Source organism: Cynocephalus volans, chromosome 6 (genome assembly GCF_027409185.1).
Source record: "Cynocephalus volans isolate mCynVol1 chromosome 6, mCynVol1.pri, whole genome shotgun sequence".
In the NCBI taxonomy this organism is placed as follows: Eukaryota; Metazoa; Chordata; class Mammalia; order Dermoptera; family Cynocephalidae; genus Cynocephalus; species Cynocephalus volans.
In genome coordinates, this window is record NC_084465.1 from 27,217,360 (window position 1) to 27,244,553 (window position 27,194).

The 27,194-nt window shown below is 37.8% G+C and overlaps 1 protein-coding gene across 2 annotated transcripts in view; it reads left to right on the forward strand.

The window, feature by feature from the left end:
• The window catches only part of TNPO3 (transportin 3), an 81,017-nt gene extending 55,817 nt beyond the window's left edge, over positions 1–25,200 (forward strand). For both annotated transcript variants that reach the window (XM_063098838.1, XM_063098839.1), the window contains exons 13-23: positions 47–138; positions 987–1,063; positions 2,339–2,399; positions 3,395–3,535; positions 6,189–6,305; positions 7,207–7,301; positions 10,026–10,182; positions 11,535–11,702; positions 14,698–14,810; positions 23,170–23,261; positions 24,877–25,200. In XM_063098838.1, coding sequence (XP_062954908.1) covers positions 47–138; positions 987–1,063; positions 2,339–2,399; positions 3,395–3,535; positions 6,189–6,305; positions 7,207–7,301; positions 10,026–10,182; positions 11,535–11,702; positions 14,698–14,810; positions 23,170–23,230 — 1,082 coding nt within the window. In that variant the 3' untranslated portion in view covers positions 23,231–23,261; positions 24,877–25,200. The remainder of the gene's footprint in view (positions 1–46; positions 139–986; positions 1,064–2,338; positions 2,400–3,394; positions 3,536–6,188; positions 6,306–7,206; positions 7,302–10,025; positions 10,183–11,534; positions 11,703–14,697; positions 14,811–23,169; positions 23,262–24,876) is intronic.
• The last annotated feature ends 1,994 nt before the right edge of the window (positions 25,201–27,194 follow it).

The following is a 27,194-nucleotide window of genomic DNA, read 5'->3' on the forward strand; positions in this document are numbered from 1 at the left end:
AATTCAGCTTTTATTTTCTTCATTTGCATCTTCGTTTGTTTTTCAGGGACATCCCTTGTCCTAGCCAGGTTACCTTTGGATAAGATTACTGAATGTCTTAGTGAACTATGTTCTGTTCAGGTTATGGCATTGAAAAAGGTGAGTCCAATTAAGTAAAGTGTGACGCAAATATAAGATGTTCACATATTAGAAAGGAGACTTATTTACAGATGACATTCTATCTACCTAGAAAAACCAAGAGAATGAACTGAAAATTTATGAAAATTAATAACTGTATCAAAGTCACTGCATACAATAAGTATTTCAATATCCAATAGATTCTCACTATACCAGTAATAACCTATTGGAAGATATAATACAAAAAGACCATTCAAGTTAGCAATCAAAATTGTAACCTACCATGTTTCCTTGAAGAATATTTTAAAGATAACAACTCTTCTCCGGTTACATTTATAGTGCAATAACAGACATATCAATGATTTTTAGAACTTGACATGGTGATTCTAAAATTCTTCTGTAATGATATAATGCTGAGTATTTAGGAAATTTTGTGAAAGAAGAATGAGAGGTAACTTGTTTAAAATATAAAGTTATAATAATTTTAAAGCTGTATAATATAAAGCTAAATATAAATATGTTATATTATCTTCTATATATTAAGTATAATATAATAACATATACTGTCTATATTAGAGGGTATATAATATCTTAGTCATAATTGAAGTAAATGGAAAAACCTCAAATGATACTGTTTTCCATTCCCCAGTGATCAGATAGAAAAATATGTAGTGTTGGCCAGGATGCAGTAAGATGAAGAAAAGGAGTTTGACAATATACATGAAAATTTGTAACATTTGAGTAACTTTTAGAACTATAAAAGGAAATAAGCAGAGATTGAGCCAAAGGTTGATGTGTAAGGGTGATGTTGCAGTGTTTGCTGTAGGTTTGTACATTTGATGACCGGATATTAATGTCTGTCTCTTCAGCTGTTGTCTCAGGAGCCTAGCAATGGCATATCCTCAGATCCCACTGTGTTCTTAGATCGCCTTGCGGTGATATTTAGGTAAGAAGAGAGACTTTGAATGTCTTACTTGGGTTAAAAGCTCAAATGAAACAGTTATATATTGAAGTAAGCAAGCACTTTTTCACATGCTTCCAAGTACCTCCTATAATCCCTTGAAGAGTTTTGTCAAAAGCAAATTCTAAGAATTCATTCTTGGGAGATCTTTGTTAAAAGACCCTTTACAAAAGTTCCCAGGTGATGCTGCTGCTGCTGTTGCTGCTTGCTATCCAGGGACCACACTTTCAGAACCATTGCTATATAGTATATGTGTGCCAAAAAAAAAATGAAGCCTCTTCAGTAATTGACTGAAATTAATCCTTCTTTGAAGTCAGGAGGAGCCTAATGATTAAAAAGGCATTTGAGTGGCAGTGTTCAAAGGGTGATCCTTACTGGGTTACATAATTTATAATTTGTGAGAACCATAGGCATAAATGGAATGTCAGAGTAATAGTTGTGTAGAAGCCTATGTGGGATAAGTTAAAAGAGGCATTGTTTTCACTTATTAGTTACCGTCAACAGGTATCTTTCTCTGAGTTGATGCAATGCTTTTCTTATGTGATTAGGAGAGCCTTGTTACATGCCATTCTGAGAACCTGTTAACAACCCTAATTTCACAATAAGTGAAAGGAAATCTGTAATAGATATAAATGCCTGAATTAAAGAAAATTAGATTTTTTATTAAGTCACTGTTAAGCTTTTTAAAATTAAAGAGTAGCTTTCCTTTAAAGAGGTTGGTAGTTAGTCATTCAGTATTTTTTATTTACACAGAGGAGTTGGATTTGACATATTATGGGTGGGTCCATTTTGTGTATCATTGGGGTCAGACTACAATGACGAGAAACATCTATGGTAGGCCACAGTTCCTAAAGTTTTTTTAATCTTTTAATGCTAGAAATGAAGCAGTATTTAGTTTCTCATAGTGGATTCAGACAACCCGTGTGTATTTTTTTATTAGTTTGGAAGAAATTGCATATTTAGGTTTATAAAGGGAAAAAATGGAAAAGATATTGTAGTGTCCCATAGCCTTTGTACCCAGAGATGGATTGATTTTGCATTTTCTAGTAGAAGTGACATAAAGGTAGCAAAAAAATGATAGGATGATTTAAAGTATGTGCTTGTGTTTGTTTGCATGGAGTAGGAGGTAAGTAAATGACTTTACCTTCTGGTTTTCTTTTTTTGGTGAGGATGATATTAAGTGAGCAAGCATTGATCAGGGTTCTGGGTCCTCAGTGAATTGCTCTTCTTTTACTATTTTGGGCCACTATCTTTTCCCAGACATACCAATCCCATTGTGGAAAATGGACAGACTCATCCGTGCCAAAAAGTCATACAGGAAGTAAGTGCTAATGGATACCTGTGGAAACAAGGCTTTCCTCCTTTTTCCTTACATGGCTTTGGGTAACTCAGTTGAGAAGAGGTACTGTCTTCCAGGTTTATAGGGAGATTCAATATGTTGATATGGTTTCAGTTTTCATGAAAGGAGGTACAGAACCATCTAAAAAAAATTTTTTTTTAATTTATTTTAGATTTGATAACAAAACAAGTTGTGGGGAAATGTACCAAAAGGCCTTTTGTTCAAGGTCTTCCACCTTCTTGCAACTACCTTTAAACATCTCTTCCAGGGCTGGCCCGTGGCTCACTCGGGAGAGTGTGGTGCTGATAACACCAAGGCCATGGGTTCGGACCCTATATAGGGATGGCCGGTTGGCTCACTGGCTGAGCGTGGTGCTGACAACACCAAGCCAAGGGTTAAGATCCCCTTACCGGTCATCTTTTAAAAAAAAAAAAAAATCTCTTCCTCTGCAACTTATAGTCATTGTTTTCATCCTCATTTAGGAAGTCCAAAGTTTAGGAAAATGTATATTTCTGTCTTGTAGTAAAGTTAGATGGCTCTTCTCTCTGTTCTAAACAGTCACAGTGTTTCTCATAAGAAGTGGTTATGTTTTAATGATGGTAGCATGTTGAACCTTTGTACATGCACACAGACACAGACACAGAGGCCAGAATCAGGCAGTGTTTGTTCCCATAATAAATGTATTGTCCAAATTATTTAAAAGCCAAATCAAGGGCCGGCCCGTGGCTCACTCGGCAGAGTGCGGTGCTGATAATACCAAGGCCACGGGTTCGGATCCCATATAGGGATGGCTGGTTGCTCACTGGGTGAGCTTGGTGCTGACAACACCAAGTCAAGGGTTAAGATCCCCTTACCGGTCATCTTTTTTAGAAAAAAAAAAAAAAAAAGCCAAATCAAATGTTACCAAGTTAGAAGCATTTTTTCAGGTCTTAGTTGTTGATTATTTTCTTCCTTGTGCTTTTTCACTTTTTACTCAGATATGGCCAGTTTTATCCGAGACTCTAAATAAGCACCGGGCTGATAATCGGATTGTAGAGCGTTGTTGCAGGTGCTTGCGCTTTGCTGTTCGCTGTGTAGGCAAAGGATCCGCAGCCCTGCTGCAACCTCTAGTCACACAGGTAAGTTCTGCATGAGAGGGTGTATTAGTCTGTTTTGTGTTGCTATAATAGAAGTACCTGAGACTGGGTAATTTATAAAGGAAAGAGGTTTATTTGGCTCACGATTCTGGGACAGCTGCATCTGGCATGGGCCTCAGGCTGCTTCTTCTCATGGCAGAAAGCGGCAGCAGCCAGCGGATACAAGCAGATTACGTGGCGAGAGAGGAAGCAAGGGAGAGAGAGAGAAGGTGCCAGGGTCTTTTTAAGCAAGGAGCTCTCGTGAGAACTGATAGAGCGAGAACTCACTCATTAATCTCCCCTCCCCCAGGGAGAGCATTAATCCGTTCGTGAGGGACCCACACCCATGACTCAATCAGTTTCCAACACTGCGACATTGGAGATCAAATTTCCACATGAGTTTTGGAGGGGACAACACATCCAAACTCCATCAGAGGGTAACATGTTAAGCGTACAGAATTTGAAATAGGAGCCTTTAGAACAAAAACTCTGCTGATGAAATTTTTTTTGTATTTATTAAATACGACAAAAAAAATTTGAAAGAGATTAGTTCCTATGGTAGGTATGTTGTCTATAAGGGAAACAGCCAGTACTCTCTTCCGTATAGTGGTGATCTAAACTGCAACACATTCCAGTGTGAAATTATGTGAAGAGAATGACTTTCATACTTAGCCCGTACATACTTATGGTAAGCATTTTTATATTTATCTCTGGGAAAAAATGTGGCAGGTTCAACTTTGCTATTTCTTGGCCTGAAGGGATTTTCTTCTGTATTGGCAATAGTTGTTCACTAAGTCTCTTATTTGCAAAAAAAATGAATTTGACTCTTTTAGTCATTAAGATTGATGTGTAAGTGTGATGGCGTGACTCAACATCATATTCACATTTACAACTACTCTATATGAGACGCCTGTGCTTAGGTCACTAAGTAATTTGTGTTGACTGTATCCTTATAGCAGGGCCAGGACTAGGGTGAGGCAACTGAGGTGCCTAGGGCACAAAATTTAGGGAGCCAAGGCAAAGTGCCAATCCTGTATTTGCAGGACTCTGAGCAAGTGCCTTCTGAAATTTTGTACCCACGTTATGATGAAAACTACTGCAAGACTTTAGACTAGAGCTACATCCTGATCTGAAGTGACCCTTCTCCACCTGGGTAGGGCACCTAAAGAGGTACTGACCTTGAGAGTTAGTGCTTTCTTAAATTTTGTACTCTAGACACATTCGCTCACAGGCAGGGTTATACTAATATAGTGTTGGCACTTGTAAAACTTTGCCTCCTTAAATTGTAGATTTGATTAAAGGTTGTACAGGTAAATGTTTTACCAGAATTTTAATTTTTAGCAATTTTCTACTTTTGGTATACTCTGAATACAACAATATATGTTTGCGTTTAGGCTGTATCCACCTCTGGTTAAGTGTCTCTTTCAGTGCAATATGTTCTGGGTCTAATGCAACTTGATTTAATGCCCCCTTGCTATTAGAGGATACCCTTATGACTCTGATATATATATTTTTTATTCCTGCTAATCAAATTATGTGACTAATCCAATAGAGTAGAGTAGCAAAGTATGGGAGGTGTGTTCTAAAGTCAGTACCTGTGACAAAAATGAAAAGTATTCTTAAAAATTCCTTAAATCAGTGGTCACCAAATTACAGCCAGTACACCAAAAATAGCCACTTGTTTTTGAAAAAAAGTTTTACTGAGATATAGCCATGCTTATTCATTTAAGTATTATCTGTTGTGCCACAGTGGGAAAGTTGAATAGTGAGAAGGCCAAATTACCAGTAAGGTCTCCACTTTTTACTGTGTGGCCTCTTCAGAAAAAATTTGCCAACACCTGACCTAAATCATTCATTGGTGGAGCATATGGTTTTGAGTATACAACACAGCAGAGTCATAACTCCCGTCTTATACTCATTCCATGGCATATGCTGATAGAAGAGTCAGTTATTCTATCTTCAGCCCCCACCAAGCTCATAGAGTTGAATTCATGTATTAAGATCAATACATATGTGTTGTGATAGCATTTTAAATAGGTGAATCTACTGTTGTCTCTTAATTTTTGGAGGATACTGGAGTAAAAATTCGAACCAAATCATTTAATTTAAGTATTCATGTTGCATTAAAATTTTTAATCTATTGATATCTAGATAGCTTGATTGGAAACAGTTTTTTACTTAAAAGATAAAATAAATAGGTTTAGGAGCAAATCAATTTAAATAGTGCTTTCACTATCTTCTCCAGGATGAGAACATTTGATATTTTTTGGCCCGGCTATTGCTATATATCTTACTTATTGCAAATAAGAGGAACCTTTAGGTGTTGGAAAATTTGACTATACTATGCTAGGGTTTTGCAAATATACGTGAGCTCCTTAATGGCTTCCAGCTTGAAGTATTAGGCAACTCTCTTACAGCATTGTCTTAGGAAGATAAAAGGTCAAACCCTTGAAAGAACTCTAAATAGAAAACTTGAAAATTATTGAGAAATTGAGCCGTATGTTTCCAAAGATGTTGCCAACAAGCTTTTACTATGTTGCCTCTTAAAGAGAGGAGACCAATCGATCATTAAATTTCTTCCTGAAGACAGGTTTCTAAGTTGATGGTTTTTGAAGGGTGAAGTATTGAACTAATTGTTTGGTTTTTCCTTTGGCAGATGGTGAATGTGTACCACGTACATCAGCATTCCTGTTTCCTGTACCTTGGCAGTATCCTCGTGGATGAATATGGCATGGAAGAAGGCTGTCGGCAGGGACTACTAGATATGCTTCAGGTGTGTTTTTCTTGGGGAGTATGGATGCATTAGGCCTGGAAGGTCTAAAGGCCTAGTAGTGTGTTCTTCACACTCTGGTTCTATTGCTTCTTTATGTGTTCCCCTCACCCCCCATCCCGGCATGTTGATTTCCTAATAATGAGGAGGTAGGAACTTCCTAGTTGTTCTCTGGACAGGCCTGCTTGGGGGAGTGAGAAAGAGAGATCACATGAGTGTAATGATCATTACAGATATTACTGCCTGATTTATGTTCTCCAGAGATAGAGTGTTGGGGTTGGTGGAGTGGAGTGGGAAAATAGATTTAAAATAAAGGATCTCTAAGCTCAAGCATGATTGTATTTTTAATTTCATGTCTAGAACAGCCAGTGAACTAATTTACTTTATAGCAGGGAAAGTTTTTGGATTAATAGCAGGCATTGGAAAAGGCTCCTGATATACTGCTTTTTCTTTATTCCTAGTTATAGAGAGGGAATATATTAGGGCATTAAGGTATGCTGCTCCTTTTCCCAAGATGTCTTTCCATTTAAAATTGACATTTCATTATTATTATGAAACTTCTACTCCCTTAGTAGATTGGACCATAAGTAGTACATAAACAGAGTCTTTGCTTTCAAAAGTTTCTAAGCCTTTGAGATGACATCTATTTGGTTTCCTCAACTAAAATGTGTACCCTCAACCCTTTCTGAAATGCAGACTTCATATGTGAAAATTGTCAACTGGGAAAGATTGCTGTCTGCCTTTTCCTGATCTGATTCCCATCACAGTCTTTTTTTTTATATTCCTGCTGTGCATGCTTCTTTGTTCCCTTTGTATTTATTGCGATATTTGGCAAGCCAGAATGCTTTGGCATATATATATATATATATAAACATTTCTTTTAAAAATCACTGTTCTATTTTAGGCACTGTGCATCCCCACCTTTCAACTCCTAGAACAGCAGAATGGTCTCCAGAATCACCCAGACACTGTAGATGACCTGTTCAGGTTAGCCACCAGGTAAGTCCTTCTGAAGAGCAAACTGCAAACCATTTTTCTTATTGCTTATACCCATCACTGCTTAGTCTTACCATCTGACACTTGGCTGTTTCCTTCTCTGTACAATAAGGTCATTGAAGTAGGTGGGTTTTAGTTATTCTTAACCCAAAGTTGAATTGTGAGCTGATATATCCTTGGGGAAGTGAGGAGGGACGTATTGTGTCAGGGGAGGGTGTAAAGTATCTCTGTTCCTACCATGAAGGAGGAAACATCCATAAGATAATAAAAATGGACTTGGTAAAATCATTTGACTAGATAATCTCTATAATCATCTATAATTTTGACTTTTTATGCTGCAGTGATTCCATGCTTCATCTCAACTTTTCCCTTGAGAAGTTTAGCGTCCTTTAGATATAGTCATATCTCAGAATAAAGAATTCCTAGGATTTTAAGGTGCCTTAGAAGTTATCTTGGAAAAAAAAAAAAAGTTATCTTGTACTGCACTTCCCAGCTCTACCCCCAGCCTGCCACCCTACTTAGTGCCTAAATTCCCTTTACCAGTAGCACTGATAATGTGGTTGCTGAACTTCTGCTTGAATCCCTTTCCCTACCTAAGGAATTTGAACCAAATCAGTTCATGAACATAAAAGCATTTTTTTTTTTTTTTTGTCTTTTTCGTGACCAGCACTCAGCCAGTGAGTGTACCGGCCATTCCTATATAGGATCCGAACCCGTGGCGGGAGCATCGCCGCGCTCCCAGCGCCACACTCTCCCGAGTGTGCCACGGGCTCGGCCCCATAAAAGCATTTAAAAAAAAAAAAAAACTATTTAAAAAAAACCAAACAAACCAAAAAACAACTATTATTTCATTTACAAATGTGAAGTAGTATTGACTTGACCGTTTCATCTCAGGATTGAATATTGAACACTTTTTTTATTAGTTTTGGACAAGTTAGAAACCCTCCCCCCTTCCTTTTTTTTTTTTTCAGTTGATAAGAGAGAATTGTTGGATGGGCTGTCAGCCTCTGTTTTTCCAGGGTTTGTTGCTTGGAGAACTAATCCCTAGAGATGCTGTTTGCACAGTGGTGAAATAAGTATGGAAAATATTGTATCTTTTTCTTAAAAGATTGTCCCTGTGCAATAAAGGCTCTGAGAAATCCTTCAGTAGTTTCAAACAAAAAATAAACAAGCAAAACCACTTTGAAAATGCAGCATTTTCCAGATCAAAACCACACTGAGATACCATCTCACCCCAGTTAGGATGGCTAAAATCCAAAAGACTCTGAACGATAAATGCTGGCGAGGTTGTGGAGAAAAAGGAACTCTCATACATTGTTGGTGGGACTGCAAAATGGTGCAGCCTCTATGGAAAATGGTGTGGAGGTTCCTCAAACAATTGCAGATAGATCTACCATATGACCCAGCTATCCCACTGCTGGGAATATACCCAAAGGAATGGAAATCACCAAGTCGAAGGTATACCTGTTCCCCAATGTTCATCGCAGCACTCTTTACTATAGCCAAGAGTTGGAACCAGCCCAAATGTCCATCATCGGATGAGTGGATACGGAAAATGTGGTATATTTACACGATGGAATACTACTCAGCTATAAAAAAGAATGAAATACTGCCATTTGCAACAACATGGATAGACCTTGAGAGAATTATATTAAGTGAAACAAGTCAGGCAGAGAAAGAGAAATACCACGTGTTCTCACTTATTGGTGGGAGCTAAAAATAAATAAATTCACACACACACACACAAAAAAACTGGGGGGGGGGGGAGAAGACATAACAATTACAATTCCTTGAAGTTGATACCACAAGCATACAGAAAGGACATTGTTGGGTGGGAGTGGGGAGAGGAAGGAGGGAGGGAGGTTTTGGTGATGGGCCACAATAATCAACCACATTGTGTATCGACAAAATAAAAAAAAAAAAAAAAAAGAAAATGCAGCATTTTCCAAACTTACTTGAACATACAACCTTTTCTTTGAAGGATTCCTATTGACATTCTGAGAACTGGTATTCTATGGAATATAGTTTGGGAAATAGTGTTCTAGGGTTTGAAGGACTTCACTTTTTAGCCTGGGAGAGTTTCTGTAAGCCCTTTTGACTGTTCTTCCTTGAAACTACCTGATTTGAGTTGTAAAATCTTAGTTGAAATTTTAAAGGATGCTAAGCTTCTCAAGGAAAAAGTCGAGGTGAAGCATGGAATCAGAGCAGCATAAAAAGTCAAATTGAGTTTGGAGACTTATCCTTTTATATGCTAATCTAAAATATGGTTCCTTCCTTGCCCTGACCCCCTTTTTTTTTAAAGTGGGATTTTTATTTTAAAACAGTTTTAGTTTTACAGCAAAATTGAAAAGTATGAAGAGTTCCCATATGCCCCCTCTCCATGCCATAGCCTCCCTCACCAGAGTGGTATATTTGTTCCAGTCAATGAACCTACACTGACATGTCTTTATCCCCCAAAGTCCATAGTTTACATTAGGGTTCACTCTTGGTGTTGTACATTCTATGGGTTTTGAAAAATGTATAATGACATATATACGCCATTTACAGTATCATACAGAATATTCTCACTGTCCTAAAAATCCTCTGTGCTTTGTCTATTCATCCCTTCCTTCCCCCAACCCCTAGCAACCACTGATCTTTTTACTGTCTCCATAGTTTTGCCTTTTACTTTGGCTGCTTTTATAGCCTAATCTTTTTATTTATACCTAACCTCTCTTTCCACACCAGGTTTATTCAGCGTAGCCCTGTCACCTTGCTGAGGAGCCAAGTAGTCATCCCTATCTTACAGTGGGCTATTGCCTCTACTACATTGGACCACCGGGATGCCAACTGTAGTGTCATGAAATTCCTACGAGACCTCATCCATACAGGGGTAGCCAATGATGTAAGTATAAACATTGTACTTTTCTACTTCATGGCTTACATTAGCTTCTGTCTCTTCCTCATTCCTTAAGGGAAAACCAGTATCTCAGTATCTCCTTATTTGGTCTGTATTAGTAGACATATACCTTAGTGTATCATTCCCTAACCAAAATATCAACTGTTAGATCTAAGACACCTGTGCTGAGTGCCGAGTGCTATAAGCTATATAAAACAGTCTAAAAACATACCTGCTTCCAAACCATTTGGTGTCTAGTTGAAGACATAAACAGGAATAAAGAATTAAAAATAATCAGAATGCAGTATTTGATTGTCAAATGAGTGATAATAGTCATAATTGCTATGAATTCAGAGGAGGGAAAGCTCTGGACAGAAGTCGGTTGGGATAACTTTCTGGAAGAGTAAGGACTTACATGGAGCCATAAGATAGAGGTAGAATTTGGATGGATTGGAGAGAGGAGGATAGTTTTAACTGGTGTATAAACTATGATCAGAGAAAGTCAGGATAGCACTAAGTGTGTTAGTAGACAATTAAGAGACCTGTTTGGCTGGAGTAGTAAAGTGGTTCATGAGTTTTTCAAAGGTAAATTTGGCTAGATGTGAAGTAGAATTGAAGGTAAGGGAGAGCAGTGAAGACGTATGTGAATAGGCTAATTATGAAGAAGTTCAGCAGTAAAAGGAGAGAGAAAGAAGAAAATATTAGAAGTGAAAGGCAACTTTTTAAAAAAACATTTTTCTCAAGATATTAGAAATGTATGTGTATTTAAAGAGTATAAGAAGGAAGAATAAAATCAAGACTTTTTATAGAAAAGATTAGATATCTGATAGAAGTCTTCGATTCTTATTTTGGTTTTTTTTTTTTTTTTTTTTTTTTAAAGATGACCGGTAAGGGGATCTTAACCCTTAACCCTTGACTTGGTGTTGTCAGCACCATGCTCAGCCAGTGAGCGAAGCGGCCATCCATATATGGGATCCGAACCCGGGGCCTTGGTGTTATCAGCACCGCACTCTCCCGAGTGAGCCACGGGCTGGCCCTGGTTTGTTTTTTAAAAAGGAAATGGGGACACAAGTTATTTTTCTCAGAAAAAATGATTAAGAAGATTGCTAACCTTAATCCTTAAACAGTTGTTTTGGGTTTTTTTCCTGCCTTCTAATCATGAAAAATCTAAGTATTAAGGTTAATCTCGGCTGAAAACCATGCACATTTCTTTGATATGGACTTTGTGAATCCAGCTGCTATATAATACGTATACTTATTTTCCTGGGAGAGAGAAATTACAAGACCAAAGGGGAAAGTGTACTTGGTCTTTGGAAAGTTGAGACTAAAATTTGTCTGATTGTCCTGCTTTCTTACAGCATGAAGAAGATTTTGAACTACGGAAAGAACTGATTGGACAGGTGATGAACCAGCTTGGACAGCAACTTGTAAGCCAGCTGCTCCACACATGCTGCTTTTGTCTTCCCCCCTATACCCTACCAGACGTGGCTGAAGTGCTCTGGGAGATCATGCAGGTTGACCGACCGGTAAGACTGTTTTCAGGAGGAATCTATTTCCACAGTCCCTAAACCTGATAGGCTTTGGTTCCTTAAGTCTGACATGAACTTTGCAGCCAGCCCTGTTGTATATCCATGGAACCAAATTTAGGTATATTGCTAAGTTTAATTGGTAGATGAAGGGACTCCAAGAGGGTCAGTAATTCACTATTGGATTCTTGAGTAATTCATTATTGTGTAACTGTCATGGGGGTTATATTACTTATTAGACATAAATACTAAGCATTGACTTCAGCTATGTGGTTGGCCAATGAGAAATGTGCTCACCTGTGAGAGATGCCCATGTATAAAGTTATATTGAATTGCAGTGTATTCAGGAAGTGTTCAGTCACTTCAGTATCCTTATATAGCCCTGTATTGTTCCTTGGCTGTAAATCTACCCACAGCATTTGGAAGCATGCAAGTGTCAATCTAGCTCACAATATACACTTGGGTTTATTTCCCCTTTGGATGGATTTATTTGAACCAGTTTATCACCTGAGCATGGAAGTTTTTTGGTTTTTTTTTTTATTTTTTATTTTTTTAGGCTGTCTAGTAATGTCCAAGTAATTTTCAGTACTGGGTCACGTCATAAATCAGGTTATGTGTACTGCATGAAAGTTGGGCATAGTGGTAAAGTATAATATAGCCTGTAAACTATTTTAAAAATAGGATTTATAACTTTTAATATTAATACAAAAGCAGTTTAGGAAAGTACACAGTTAGACCTAACTTGAGCTGTCTTCTAGAAATATGGGATATATAATGGAAAATACCTATGGTTTCTATTGCTGGTTGTTCAATACACATGTTCCACTTCAGTCTAATACGGTAATATTTTTGTATTTTCTTAAAGGAAGTACTTTTTGAGCCCTAAGAGATCAACAAAATTTCAAAAGTCCTTGACTTGAGAAATAAAATCTCCCTACTCCGCTTAAACTTTTTTTTACAAATACACTTGGTTCTCAGGTAACAGAAGACTTAATATGTAAATCTAACTTTACAAAAACATTCTTGATTTGTAAACATATCGTTAAGTGCAAATAGAAGAAAATGGGAACAGCAAGTTTGGACAGGCACAGAAACCAGGTAGCCATGGGTGTTAGTTTGTTTTCTATTGCTTATAACAGAATACCTGAAACTGGGTAGCTTATAAAAGAAAGAGGTTTATTTCTTACAATTTTGGAGGCTATGAAGTCCAGGGTCCATGGGGCACATTCTGGTCAGGGCGTTCTTCTTGAGGGGGACTCTACAGAGTCCCATGGTGACAAAGGGTGTCACATGGCAAGGGCTGACCATTCATTTGCTCTCCTTATAAAGCCACCAGTCCATACCCACAATAACCCATTAATCCATTAACTTCTTAATGGATCAGTCCATTCATGAGGGCAGGGCCCTCACAATCCAGTCACTTCCTAAAGGCCTCATCTCTCACCACTGCCCCATTGGGGATCAAGTTTGCATGCGAGCTTTGGAGCGGACATACATTCAAACCATAGTGCCATGTGCTCTTAAGATTTTATTATATAGATACCCACTTAATTGTCAAGTAATTTAAAGTGACTATCTTCTGTAAACATCAGACTATAACTGAATATTTGTAAAGGAACTTTTACATAAGTCTGGGTAAATTGATTGATATTGTAACCAAGAATATGTGTCCAAAGAAAATTCACATTCTTGGCTGGTCCGAAGGTAATGAGGTAGCTCAGTTGATTGTCATGGTCAGTTACAAATAGAATTCCTTGATCTGCTCTTTCACCTCTTCTCACTGCTGCACTTGACTAGTCTTAAAAAAAAAAAAAGAAGATTTACATTCTTGAGCACTTTCTTAATCATATCATTTTCAAAGTTTAACACACAAATTTTTTAATAGAAGATGACACATCAGCTTTCTCTTTTGACTTGAATAAACTATTAAAACACTTTCCACTGTTCCATTTGTTGGGTTCCCACCTGTGGCAAATTTACTCAGTTTTTTCAACCAGATTTATCAGATTCCTTTACTGGAAGATAATATGCTAACAAATTAGTTTTGCTTTTTAGCTTAGTTTTTTGTTGGTTTTGTTTTGGGGGATGCTGTAGTTAACTCATGGGCTATTTTTGGATGCCAGAATTTTGTCAATTAAGGGATCTTTCTGAATCTTTATCCCCTGCTTGTGTTTTTCTAAGTAGAGTGTTGTCTCCCCTAGGGACAACATTTGGAGAATTATGCAGTACTTCTTAAGCATTTATATATTATAATATTTATGTTTGCTCTGGCCTATTATGATCATAAACAAACATGGGAAAATGCATAATGTAAAAACATTAGGTATAAAAAAGTAATTTTACAACTGAAAGCTATGACCAAAGTATACATCCTGCTTAAGAAAGGGATGAAGAAAAATTATAGCTGATTCAAAAGAAAACAATTAAATTGAAAATAAGAATCCATAGGAAGTGTCTGGAACTTTGACATTTAGTTTAAAGAGGAAGGAAGTATGGGGTGGGACAAAGTTTTTGTGCATATGAAAGGTATAAAGAGATTATGCTCAGATATAAATAAATTATTTTAAATAACACCAGTGAGATTTTCTAACCCAAAGAGTAGGCAGTTATCACAGCAGAACGGAATGGACATGACTTCTACTGAGAGAGATGACCTTAAAATCCTTAAGATTCTGGGGTCATATTATATGTATACTTTCTGACATGCTTACTTTGTATTCTTTCTGTCTCTTGCTCTTTCTGGTATCTGAACCTTTACTTTGGATTGCTTTTGATCCTTGTTGGAAATGGTGCCTACTGCCCCTTTGAAGGAAGGTCTACATGTGCATTTGCATACTACACCAAGATAGTACTTTCGTTAATTTCTTTATTTGCTTCCAAGTCTAGGGAGTAAATGCTGCTAAGGAAAACTTGTGGGGTTTTGTTAGTACCTTTAGGGTCCCAGGTGAGTAAATCTTGCCTCCTTTAAAAACTCTTATCCCTCTTCTCTATACAGACTTTTTGTCGATGGTTAGAGAATTCCTTGAAAGGTTTGCCAAAGGAGACAACTGTGGGAGCAGTAACAGTGACACACAAACAACTTACAGACTTCCACAAGCAAGTCACTAGGTGAGTGATGTTGGAGATTCTTAAAAAGCAAGTGTATAGCAGCTGTGGTGTATAGAAAAAACATATCTGTGGTTCTTATGTGTGCTCTTATAAATTCACAATTTAGTGCCTGTTTAGCCTTGAATTGCACAAATTACATAGGAAGCTATTCTTGCGGGAAAACATCACCATGATATATATATTTATATCACTTATATTGAACATATGTACTAGCTGTACATTTTGTTTTTGGCGGCTGGCAAGTATTGGGATTCGAAACCCTTGACCAAGGTTCTATCAACACTGCGCTCTAACCAACTGAGCTAACCAGCCATCCCTAGTCTAAGATCTTAAAGAGTAAGTAGAGTCACTATTTCTTCCAAAAGAAAAATACACTGAGCAACTCACTCCCCTTCAGGAGATCTGTCTTGCTCTTTCTAAGTCCTAGTTTTCGTTCATATTCAAGGGTAAATAATGCAGGTGCCTGAATAGGTGAAGCATTGATTTTAAAACATTGGAGTGTGATGTAGATCGCAGTGAGTTGGAGAATTTTTCCCATCCCTAAACCTATTCACATTCTCATTTCAAAGAAGTTGTGCACAAAAGCAAACAGTTCCAGTAAGCTCTCTAAAGAACTCATTGTAACTTATTAAAATAATGTGTGGTACGAAATACCAGTTTTAAGCTTTTGACTAATCCTAACAAAGGACTATGAAGGTAAATAACAAAATGTCCATTGATAGACCATCATCTTGTACAGGTAGCTTTCTGCTTCTTGAATATGTAAAATAGGGTAATTCATTGACTCGTTTTAGTATTTTGTGTGCCTTAGATTTCCATTTTAAAACATGTATATTTTTGTGACCCTAAGATTTCTTTTATATAAAAGTAAATAAATAAGACCAAAAAAAAAAAAAAAGTCATGTAGGTCAAATAAAATATCTCTGGGATACATCAGGCCCATGAACCACTTGCTCAGTCTCTGGATTATAGCTTAATTAAAATATGAAGTGTGTGTGTGTTTTTATTGTGGACATATAAACATTTTCCACATAGTTACACAGTCTTCCTAATTAATATAGCCATGAAAGTGTTACTTTATTTCCTTATAATGCCTCTGTTAGTAGACATTTATTTTAAGTTTTTCAGTATCACAGATAATATCAAAAGTGTATCCTTTTTCTTCTTTTGAATATTTTCCTTAAAACATAGTCACCGAATCAAAGGTTAAGAGACTTTTATGGTCCTTGATAATATTAACGACAGCTTAAATTGGATTTTGTAGCTATGTGTCACCTTGCCCTGATATATCTAGAGTCCCACCTTGTCTCCTTTTTATATCTAGAGTCTTTAGAAGTTTGACTAAAGTTTAGGCAATGTCTTATATTTATACAGTTGTGGAAAGGTATATAGGTCAACGAATGAGTGTTACATCAAGGTTGTTAACAGTGAAAAACCCAGAAATATTCTGATTACCCAGCAATAGAAAATAGTTAAATAATTAACAGTATGTCTAGACTAGTCACTAAAAAGAATAAAGAAGAAATACGTATGATGATACAGAAAATATATACAAGATATATTGTAAAGGGAAAAATAACTGTATAATATAACCTGGCTTGAACTTTTAAAATAACTTTTAAAATTTTTATTTGTGATAAAATACACATAACATAATATTTATTATCTTAACCATTTTTAAATGTACAGTTAAGTAGTATTAGATATATTCACATTGTTGTGCAGCCTGTTTCAAGCACTTTTTCCTGGTGTAAAACTGAAACTATACCCATTAGACAACAATTTCCTATTCCCCTGCCCCCATTCCCTGGCAACTACCATCCTAGTTTGTTTCTTTGAGTTTGACAACTCTAGATAAAAGTAAAATCATAATGTATATGTCTTTTTGCAACTATCTTATTTCATTTAGCATAATGTCTCCAAGGTTCATCCATGTTGTAGTGTGTGCCAGAATTTTCTTCCATTTTAAGGCTGAATAATAATCCATTGTATGTATATATGGTAATTACCCTCCTATCCTTAGGGTATATGTTCCCAGACCCCCAGGGATGCCTGAAACTGTGGATGGTACCGAACCTGTTTGCTGTCATTCGAGACTTGTTTCTGTTCATGTTTTCCACCCACAAATTTAATGCCTTTTTTATCTTAACCAAGTACTTATCACACACCATGGTTGTCGCTTTTGCAGTTTGAGGTGCGATAACAAAACTACCATGAATTTATTTTTCCTTCTTCACGTCATGGGTAGAAGAATCATTCTTATCATAGATCTTTGCAACTTCAGCCTATGATTATTTTTTCTTTCCTTATTAAGTTGAGAACTTTCATTTTTTTCACTTACGGAAAGCACGTTATGACTTCTCTTTGGCATATCCGAATAGCCAGTATGAGTATTGTGCCTTGGGGCCATTGTTAAGTAAAATAAGGGTAACTTGAACACAAGTGTTATGAAACCTCTGTAGTTGATCTGATAACTAGATGAATTTTCCATTTAATATTTTTGCACTGTGGTTGTCCACAGGTAACTGAAACCACAGAACTCGAAACTGTGGATAAGGAGGGACTACTGTACCACATTTTGTTTATCCATTTATCTGTTGAAGGTCATTTGGGTTGCTTCCGTCTCTTGGCTTTTGTGAATAATGCTGCTATAAACACAGGTATATAAATATTTCTTCGAGGCCCTGCTTTCAATTCTTTTGGATATGTACCCAGAGCTGGAATTGCTGGATCATACGATGATTCTATTAATTTTTTGGGAATCACCACACTGTTTTCCATAGCAGCTGCATCATTTTATATCCCCATCAGCAGTGTACAAAGTTCCAATTTCTCTACATCCTCCTAACACTTGTTATTTTCTGTTTTTTGATAGCAGTCATCTTAGTACCCCACACCTAGTGTGAGGTGATATCTCATCATGGTTTTGATTTGCATTTCCCTGTTGATTAGTGGTGTAGAGCATCTTTTCATGTGCTTATTGGCCATTTATATGTCATCTTTGGAAAAACATCTATTCAAATCCTTTGACCAGTTTTTTAATTGGGTTTCTTTTGTTGTTGAGTTGTACGAGTCCCTTATATATTTGGGCTATTAACTCTTTATCAGATATATGATTTACAAACATTTTCTCCCATTCTGTTGGCTGTCTTTTTACTCTGTTGATTGTGTCCTTTGATGCACAAAATTTTTAATTTTGATGTAGCCGAGTTTATCTATTTTTACTCTTGTTGCCTGTGCTTTTGGTGTCATATCCAGGCATCATTGCCAAATCTAATGTCATGAAGTTTTTCTTCTAGGTTTTTTTCCTAAGAGAAGTTTTGGGTTTTATGTTTTAGGTCTTTTGATCCATTTTGTATATGATGTTAGGGAAGGGTCCAACTTCTTTCTGTTGTGCATATCCAGTTTTCCCAACACCATTTGTTGAAAAGACTGCCCTTTCCCCATTGAGTGGTCTTTGCACCCTTGTCAAAAATCATTTGACCATATACACAAAGGTTTATTTCTGGGCTCTCTATTCTATTCTGTTGGTCTATATGTCTTTATGCCAGTACCATGCTGTTTTGATTACTGTGGCTTTGTAGTAAAATTTGAAATCAGGAAGTGTGAGGCCTCCAATTTTGTTCTTTTTCAAGATTGTTTTGGCCATTTGGGGTCCGTTGAGATTCCATATGAATTTTAGGATGTATTTTTCTGTTTCTGCAAAAAATGTCGTTGGGATTTTGACAGGGACTGTATTGAATCTGTTGATTGCTTTAGATAGTATTGAAATCTTAACAATGTTTAGTCTTCCAATCCATGAACACAGGATATCTTCATTTATTGGTGTCTTTAATTTCTTTCAGTGATATTTTATAATTTTCAGTGTATAAAGTCCTTCACCTCTGTGGTTAAAGTTTTTCTTACGTATTTTTTTTATGCTATTGTAAATGGACCACACTTTTAGAAGCTGTTTTATTATAGTTTTATATGTGCAGGCTACTTTATGCATAGTAAATTTCTGAAAAGATACGTAAGTGGGACCAGGATGGGAGGGAAGGGAGGCTTTTACTCTTCATTTCAAAACTTTCTGTACCCTGCATTTTTCTTATGAGTATATGTTAAAACTAGACCTAGGTTTTAGAGAGGAGAGAAAGTAAAATGAATTTTAGGCAATGATACAAGAGCTAGTCTTCTTTTCTGAGAATTGATTTCTTAATGTCATAGAAATAGTTTACTTTCACATCCTCTGGAATATCTCCAACAATTTTGTTAATGTTAAAATCCCAGACCATGTAATGCTGTTATTTTGTAACTCACTAAGTGGCATAACTTCATCTCCACCCCCCCCAAAAAAAAAAAAATTCATGCTCCAGAAGTAACTGACTTTTAGCCATATATCAGGTGGCACGCATGACTGAAAAATAGCACGTGACCACCTTTGTGACGCATTTGCCAGAAGTGGGGATTTCCCCTCCAGTGGGTAGATGTATATTGACTGGGATGACCTTATAAAAGTATTTGATTTCCTTTTACTATAAATCTTCCTAGTGGAAGTAGTATTCCCCCTATAAGCTGTCTCAGGGGAAAGAAGTGTAACAGTTGCTTTTCTCTGCTTCTGTTTTGCTTTGTTTCATCTAGTGCTGGACAGTGGGGCAGGATCATGTTGGCTCTAATTTCCTTGGAGCAAATGGAAGCCTGGGGGGAACCCTCAAAAGACTGGGTTTAGAGTTAAGTATGTTGGTAAATGGAAAACCATTTATCCTGTTATTTTGAACTTCAGTTTATACATCTGTAAAATAAGGTTAGTACTATCTATCTCATACGGTTATTATGACAAACCAGCTGGAAATCTAAAGAAGATATTGCACATAGTAGGTGATGAGTGAATGTTAACTCCTTTCTCCTTGGAAAGGAGAATGTCATTCCTGCTAGAATGTCATTATGTACTTGCAAAACTAGCTGAGGCATGTCTCCTGCAAGCTGTAAAGCAGCCACCTACACATTTTGGAATAAGTCTCTACCAAGCCCATATTCCCCCGATGGGACTAATATATAACAGGTAGAATAGTAGATAAGTCTGAAATCAAGGTCATGTACATCATTCCCCAATTTAAGGAAAATCTTGGGACAAGGAAAAGGGATTTAAATGAAAAGCAGTGCTGTGAACAAAAATATCTGTGATCTTTGCCCTGTGATACAGGAAAATAAAGTGTACTCCCAGCCTGACCTACTTGATCTTTCATTGCTAAACAAGTTTTGCAGCTCCTCCTATAGAAGGCTGTGACATAATGGTGGGAAATGAACAGAAGTAAGAGGTAATGTTGAGGTGCTAAAGAAAGGATTTGAGATTGCTCACCTCCTCTTAGTAATTCTCTTTCTCTAGTATGCCTGATGCCCTTGAACCTTCTGTTCCGTGCATGACTCAGTCTCCCTTTTGGTGTTAAGGTCCTGTAACTCCTGCCTCAACATGCTGCTTTGTTTGCCATTCTAGCAGGGTGGGTGAACTGGTTCAGTTTCATTTCAGCAAGTCCAAGCCTGCTTTTCAAATGGTACTGGTAATTAATTCCCTTGTAATTTAGGTTGGTCAACTTAAAGAAAGCTGGGACTTTTCATTCTAAAATATCATTCTTGCTGGGGCCGGCCTGTGGCTCACTTGGGAGAGTGTGGTGCTGATAGCACCAAGGCCAAGGGTTTGGATCCCTGTATAGGGATGGCTGGTTAGCTCACTTAGAAGAAGGTGGTGCTGACAACACCAAGTCAAGGGTTAAGGTCCCCTTACCGGTCATCTTTTTAAAAAATAAAAAATAATAATAATAAAATAAGATATCATTCTTGCTTTCCAAATACCTACTCTTTCCTTTACCACTGCTTTAGCTTAGCCTCATCATGTTCAGCTAGCAAAAACTGTTCTGAAGACAGACACAAAAGAATGAAGCTGGCATCAATGATTTCTTGGTGAACAGTTTTGAACAAAGGAGGCCTTTTGAAAAAACAGGGACAGATGAGTATTGGGCTATTCACGTATTCATAACATCTAGGTATGTTGATGTTTGGCTGAGAACCAAGTCCATCATTGACTAAGACATTAATTGGGACTAGAAGAAACCCTGCCATCATTTCCTATTTCTCTATCTTGATGTTTATTCTGTAACTATGTATCACTCACTTGAGGATCTTCAAAGCCAAAAGATTTTGAACATGGGAAGCATTGACACTGGAAGTAAAGGCCAGTATGGCGGTGTATTCCCTGGTCAAGTCATCAGTTAAAGCTTGGTTGTCCTCCATTACTACCAGAACATCAGATCAAAAGGTTTGCATTTCTCAGCACCATCTGTGTGATTATGGTCTTTGAGAAATAGTGACCATAAAAGTTTCAGAAGTGTGGTGAAAGGATTGGAATTGTGGGACTAGAAGTCAGAAAATAGAACCTAGAAAAATACTGGCAGTTGAAAAAATAAATTTAAAAACCAGGAAATATTAAATGCCAGGAGGACCAAGACAGAAAACAGAAAGTACTTCTAGCATTCAAGCAGCTTTTTGATCCATTTCTTTGGGCTTACCCACCAAGGACACTTAAGTTAAACATTTGGCTGAAGCTCTTGACAACATAACAATTGCTGATAGGGTTGAGAGCAGAAGCCGAGCCAAGTCAAGACGCTGTGGTCCATTCCTTATTTTACCATGTTTCACCAATGGTTCTCTTCCTGCATTTTGGTTTCGATACTTTTTCTCACGTGCCACAGTAGAGGCTAGGATGGAGTTAGCATTTCTTTTCCAGATTAAACCAAGATTTCTGGTTGAAGAAGGGTAAAATTAAAAACATCTAGGTCATTAGGATAGCAAAAGAATCTTGAGTCTTCAGCACTATCCTAAATTTCAGGGTTTCCTATTGTCTTAGTCCCTTGTAATAATATACCACATAGCAGCTTCTCTACGGTTGCATATCTTCCTTCTCGTGACATTGGGAGCATGAGTGATATGGACTCACACACCCTGGCTGCCTCGTTAACAGTCAATATTGATTCAGAAGTAGATTGAGAAATGTAACACTTTTATTAAGTGTTAAAGTATTAAGTCCACAAAGAGAAAATGGCAGAATTCCAATAAAAGCAGAAAACTTCCTCATTCTCATTATATTTTTAGGATGGAGAGAGACTAGAAGAAAGTTTCAGGAATATTCTGTTGAATAACGTCCTGGGGTCTAAATCAAGGTTCTTAATGATGTTTCAGACCGTATAATAGGTGGGGAAATCCAGATGTAGGCATTTTAGGGGATAGCTCGAATTCCACCTTTTCTGTTGGACCACTCTTAGCAGTTCCCTGCCTTGGTGTTTAACTATTACAAGGTGGAAGGTGAGTTTTCTTCTAATATTGAGTCACAGGCTGTAGGCTCTGGTCCCTGGAGTTTTCTGAGCCAGGGAGAGGGCCACAGATGGGTGAGCATATTAAGAAGTGCTTCCTTTTCCACTGCTTTAGCTTAGCCTCATTTTCAATTAGCAAAAACTGTTCTGAAGACAGACACAAAAGAATGGAGCTGGCATCAACTGATTTCTTGGTGAATAGTTTTGGACAAAGGAGGCCTTTTGAAAAAACAGGGACAGATGAGTATTGGGCTACTCATATATTCATAACATTTAGGTATCTTGGTGTTTGCCTGAGAACCAAGTCCTGCTTCCTTCTCCTTTCTTACATGCCTTAACTCTTTCCTTTCACCTTCATCCTTACACAGGAGGAAACTCTGAGCAGCCTGTTCAGCTAGAAAATCAGTGACCGATAGAGACTTAGTTGTAGGACTGGGCTTTGTAAACAAAATCTGTCTTTGAAAGGGAATGAGGAAACCAGGGTCCCTAAGTTAGGTCAGCTCTAGAGTTAAAATTATCAGAGCCTTAGGTGGATATGCTTGCTTTCTTACTTTGGGGGTTTGGCGTCCTTGTATTTATGTCAAGTACTTCAACCAGGTGGTGTAGCAGTGTGCATTTGTTAAATACTGTTTTGTTCACTGCTCTATTATCATAAGTGCTTTACATATATGAACAAATTTAATCTACAAATCAACATTACAAGGTAGATGATAGATGAGGAAACTGAGACAAAGATTGGTAACTTGCCCAAGGACACAGTGGAGCCAAGATTCCAACCCAGGCCATTTGTCTTCAAAGCCCACTCTTTTAGGACCACTAATAGTATAATTGCTCTCGTATATAATAGTTAATTTTTAACCCAGCATTACAGAAAGATCTGAAGCAGGGTCAGGAGACAGTGGAGAGAGCTTCTAGCAGAGCTGGCACAGTTCTCAGTGTATCTCCGTGTTGCACTGTTTTCCAGCATATTATACCTTTCTCCTCAGTTAAGAACCAACCTACCTTTTCTTTTCTAGTGCTGAGGAATGTAAGCAAGTTTGCTGGGCCTTGCGAGATTTCACCAGGTTGTTTCGATAGCTCACACTCCTGCACTGTGCCTGTCATCCAGGTGAGTGGTAAATGACTTCCAGCTTTTCCCCAGGCTGTCAGGGATGCTTGGAGATGGGGGTAGATTTCAGTGCCCATCATGGGACCAATCTTACAGCTAGAGTCAGGGTAGGACTTAACAGTTTAACTGTGCTGAGCAGCTGGGAAATGCAGAGCCCTGGTGTTCTTGGGCCGAGGCAGCCAGATAATTGCCAGCATCATTTGGATGCCATTTTCATCTCAATAAGAAAGTAGCTGTTGCAGAATGCATCAAAAAAATTCTTTCCCTATTTTATTTGCAGACACTTCTAGAATAAGGTGTGAATGGTAACAAACAAGTATTTTTAACCTGGTTACTATGGTGAAAACAGTGCTGACCTAAAGTTGACTGTGATGCATGGCACCAATCTCTTAATACCTTCCAGATTTAATGAGCAATGAGCTTATTTTTTTATGATGTGAATGCTGAAATGCTGGGTTTTGAGCAGGGCAGGAGGTATAGGAAAGGCGTAGTATCTTTGGATAGCTCCTGATCATCTTTCTCCATCTGCTTCCTGTCTCCTGATTCTAAAGGAAAGCGAAAAGCTTAGTTGAAGAAAAAAAGGGCTGAGCAGTGGAATTGGGGTGCCAGTTTCTTGACTGGGAGAAGAAAGACAACTGTCCCCTAAGTCCACCTTTCAATGTCTTAAGGAGAGCTTTTTCTCCGAGAAGGCAATTCTCAATGAATCTGTAGCACTCACTGGTGGTGCCTGTGATTAATGCATTAGTATGTGAAAGGTGATGGTCAGCAGTGCCTTGCCACACCTGAAATTATTTCTAAACTTTGCTTCTTTAATGAGTAATAATACCATTTTGGATCAGCAGGTTTTATGTAGTGTCTGTAATGGCTAAAATTGATACACCTCATGAGATTGTTCACGGACAGCTGTAGATGTTCTTAGCTAACATTTTTTGAGCCCTTACTATGTGTCAGGTACTATTCTAAGTGCTTTGTATGTATTAACTAAGTTAATCCTCATATAGTTCTCTGGGTTAGTTGCTATAATTCCCATTTTACAAATGAAGAAATTGAGATTCAAAGATATTTAGCAGTTTGCCTAATGTCACAGTCAGTAATTGGTGGAGCCAGAGTTCAGGTGTACACATTCTGGTACCAGAGCCCTCGCTTTTAACCACTCCACCTAATACCTCTATACAGTACCCTTTGGTAGAGTCTAAATCAGTGGTTTTTAAAATTTTGTCAGTAGACAAAATCTTCTTTCAAAATAAAATCTTACATGATACCCCAGTATTTAACAGACTGTAGTGGAGCTTCTCTGGTTGGTTTGGAATGAGAGGTATGGTCCAACTGGCTCCCTCTTTACCCACCACATATCATCCCTGCTTTCCACAGTACGTCCAGCTTTGGAAACACACTGCAGACAGGATTTCATTAAAGCAGTAGCTCTCTTGAAATCACAAGTAAAAAATCTAACTTTTTGTGTGTTTTTTAAAACTGAGTTTTTATGGCAGAGTCTAGAATGGGTTACCTGAGCCAAGGATTGAAACCTCAGTCTTGAGGTTGATTTTATAAAATTTTATAAAATGCTCACCATCTTCTGGAGCAAAGTTATTGACTATCTTCTCTCTTTTGCCAGGAATGTCTTTTTTAATTAGAAGACAGGAAGCAAACAAAAACCAGACTGTGTCCCACAATCAGAAACCTCCATTGTGGCAGAGGGGCCTTCACCGCCACCAGGGTGTCCCTCCAGACAAGGAGAGACTCCGGCCTTCCGAGGCCATCCTGAGGAGCTCCTGTTTGGGGGTGTGAGGGAATATCAGCGCGGTTGAAAAAAGGTGGCTGCGGCCTGCCCAGCATGGGGGGGAGGGGAGCTGGTTTCCTGGTGATCTTGTTTCTAAAAGGAAAAGTAATTTTAAGAAAATAAAAAAGGAAAAAATGAAAACTGAAACCAGAACTGAAACATTCGTCTGGTTGCAAATGACATATGCACACATACACACATACTAATGCACATGTGCACACACCAGAAAAGAAAGTACAAACTTTCTGTGAAATAAAAAACATTTACTTAGGGAAAAATGTCGGACTTCAAATGAATTAAAAAGCTGCAATTGGAGGAAAGGGGTCATGGTCATGCCTTAAGGCTTTCTATTGTTTTGTCATCTCTTTCCCTCTCCCCCGTCCCTTCTTTCCCTCTCCCCTCTCCCTTCTTTCCCTCGACCCCCTCCTTTAGAGTTGTATAGACAAAGAGGAGTAAGCGAGGAGCTTGTTATGCTTTATATCATGGTCACATCAGTGATGCTCAGGACTTGCCAGAGTCAAAATTCATGTATATCCCAGCTCTGACCACCCTGTTCAATCTCTGAATCCACTTCCAGTTCACACTGGGTTGTTGTCAGCCTTGGCCAGAAAAACCAAAATTGGGGTAGGTCGGGTAGGATATAAATGTGTATTCTAAGTTTTATTTTTTCTTAAGGTATTTTTTTCTTAGTGAATTATTCACCCACAGACATGGGAGGAAAGAGTGTGGGAGTATGGAGACAAAATGTTTACAGGCCTAACTGTATTTTACTAAAAAGTTGTGAAAATTATTTGACTTCATTGGGGATGAGGCCAAAGAAGGAAGCCCAAAACTGATCTCAGTGTTCTAAAGGAGCGCAGCCTTACACAGCCATTAGATGTGAGGGCGCTGTCTCAAAAACAAATCAACAGCAACAAAAAAGAAAAGAAAAAAATAAATGTTTAAATTTTTATCAGTGTTTCTTTGTTTTTACTTCCATTCACTGCCTTGTAGCTCTGAAAGGGTAGACTGGCTAAGTAAGCAGCCTTAGTTGTTACCTAACAGACACTTGGCTACAGAGTTTAAAAGTCAGGCCCCTGTCCTAATGCCACAGACCCTTCATACTTCAGGGAAGTGGCTCATTCCACGTCTTTTATCCTAGTTTACCCTAAAACGCCTCATGCTACATTTTACCCTCTCATATAGCCTCAGTGGGAGAGAATGTTAAACAGAAATGTGGTATATTCTTTCTGCCATGGCCTCCCCAAATAGATTGTTCCTTAACCTACAGAATCGTTGGTCTTTAAAATTTTTTTTCAAAAAAGCTTTATTGAAGTATAATTGGCAAACAAACTGTACATATTTAGGGTATATAATTTGATAAGCTTTGACATATGATACACCCAATGAAATCATTACCACAGTCAAGATAGCATATTCTTAACCCCAAAAGTTTCTTTGAGCCCCTAGGTAATTCCTCCCTCCTACCACTTCCCATCCTCCCCCATCCCCAAGTAACCACTGGTATACTTTCTGTCACTGTAGATTAGTTTGCATTTTCTTGAGTTTTATACAAATGGGATCATACAGTATGTTATGGTAATTGGGCTTTGAGCTAATAACCTTAACTACAGAGCTGCATCTAGTTTGATAAATCTGGCAGTGTTGTTGATACTGACATTTCTCCCCCCGCCCCCCCCACCCTTTTTTTGCCATGTCACTTTAACTTTTTTACTCCTGGGCTTGAATCTTCAAGCTACAAAACAGTATTTATTATTGGTGAAACAAACCCTCCAGCATAACATCAGTGGTACTTAGGGTTTTACTCTCTAAAAGAGGCATAAGAAGGAGGGGGAAAAAATACTTGAACATATAAGAGTGTGTGTAGTGAGATTATCCGATTCCAGGGATCAGCACATTACCCCAGCCATCCCTCTCATATTCTGCTTAAACAATAAAACCTTTAAGCCTAGTTCAACCTTACATCCTTGCAACAAACAGTTGACTTTGCTCTGTATAAGAAATTTGGCTTTTTCCACAGGACGTTGACTGAAAAACATGTGAGCGCCTTAATACAACCCTCCCCAGCCGCTGAAAAACAGCATGTGGGATGCATATCCTAGTTAGTCAAGATCATCCTCTTTACAGCTATGCCTTTGAAAACCCAACCCTAT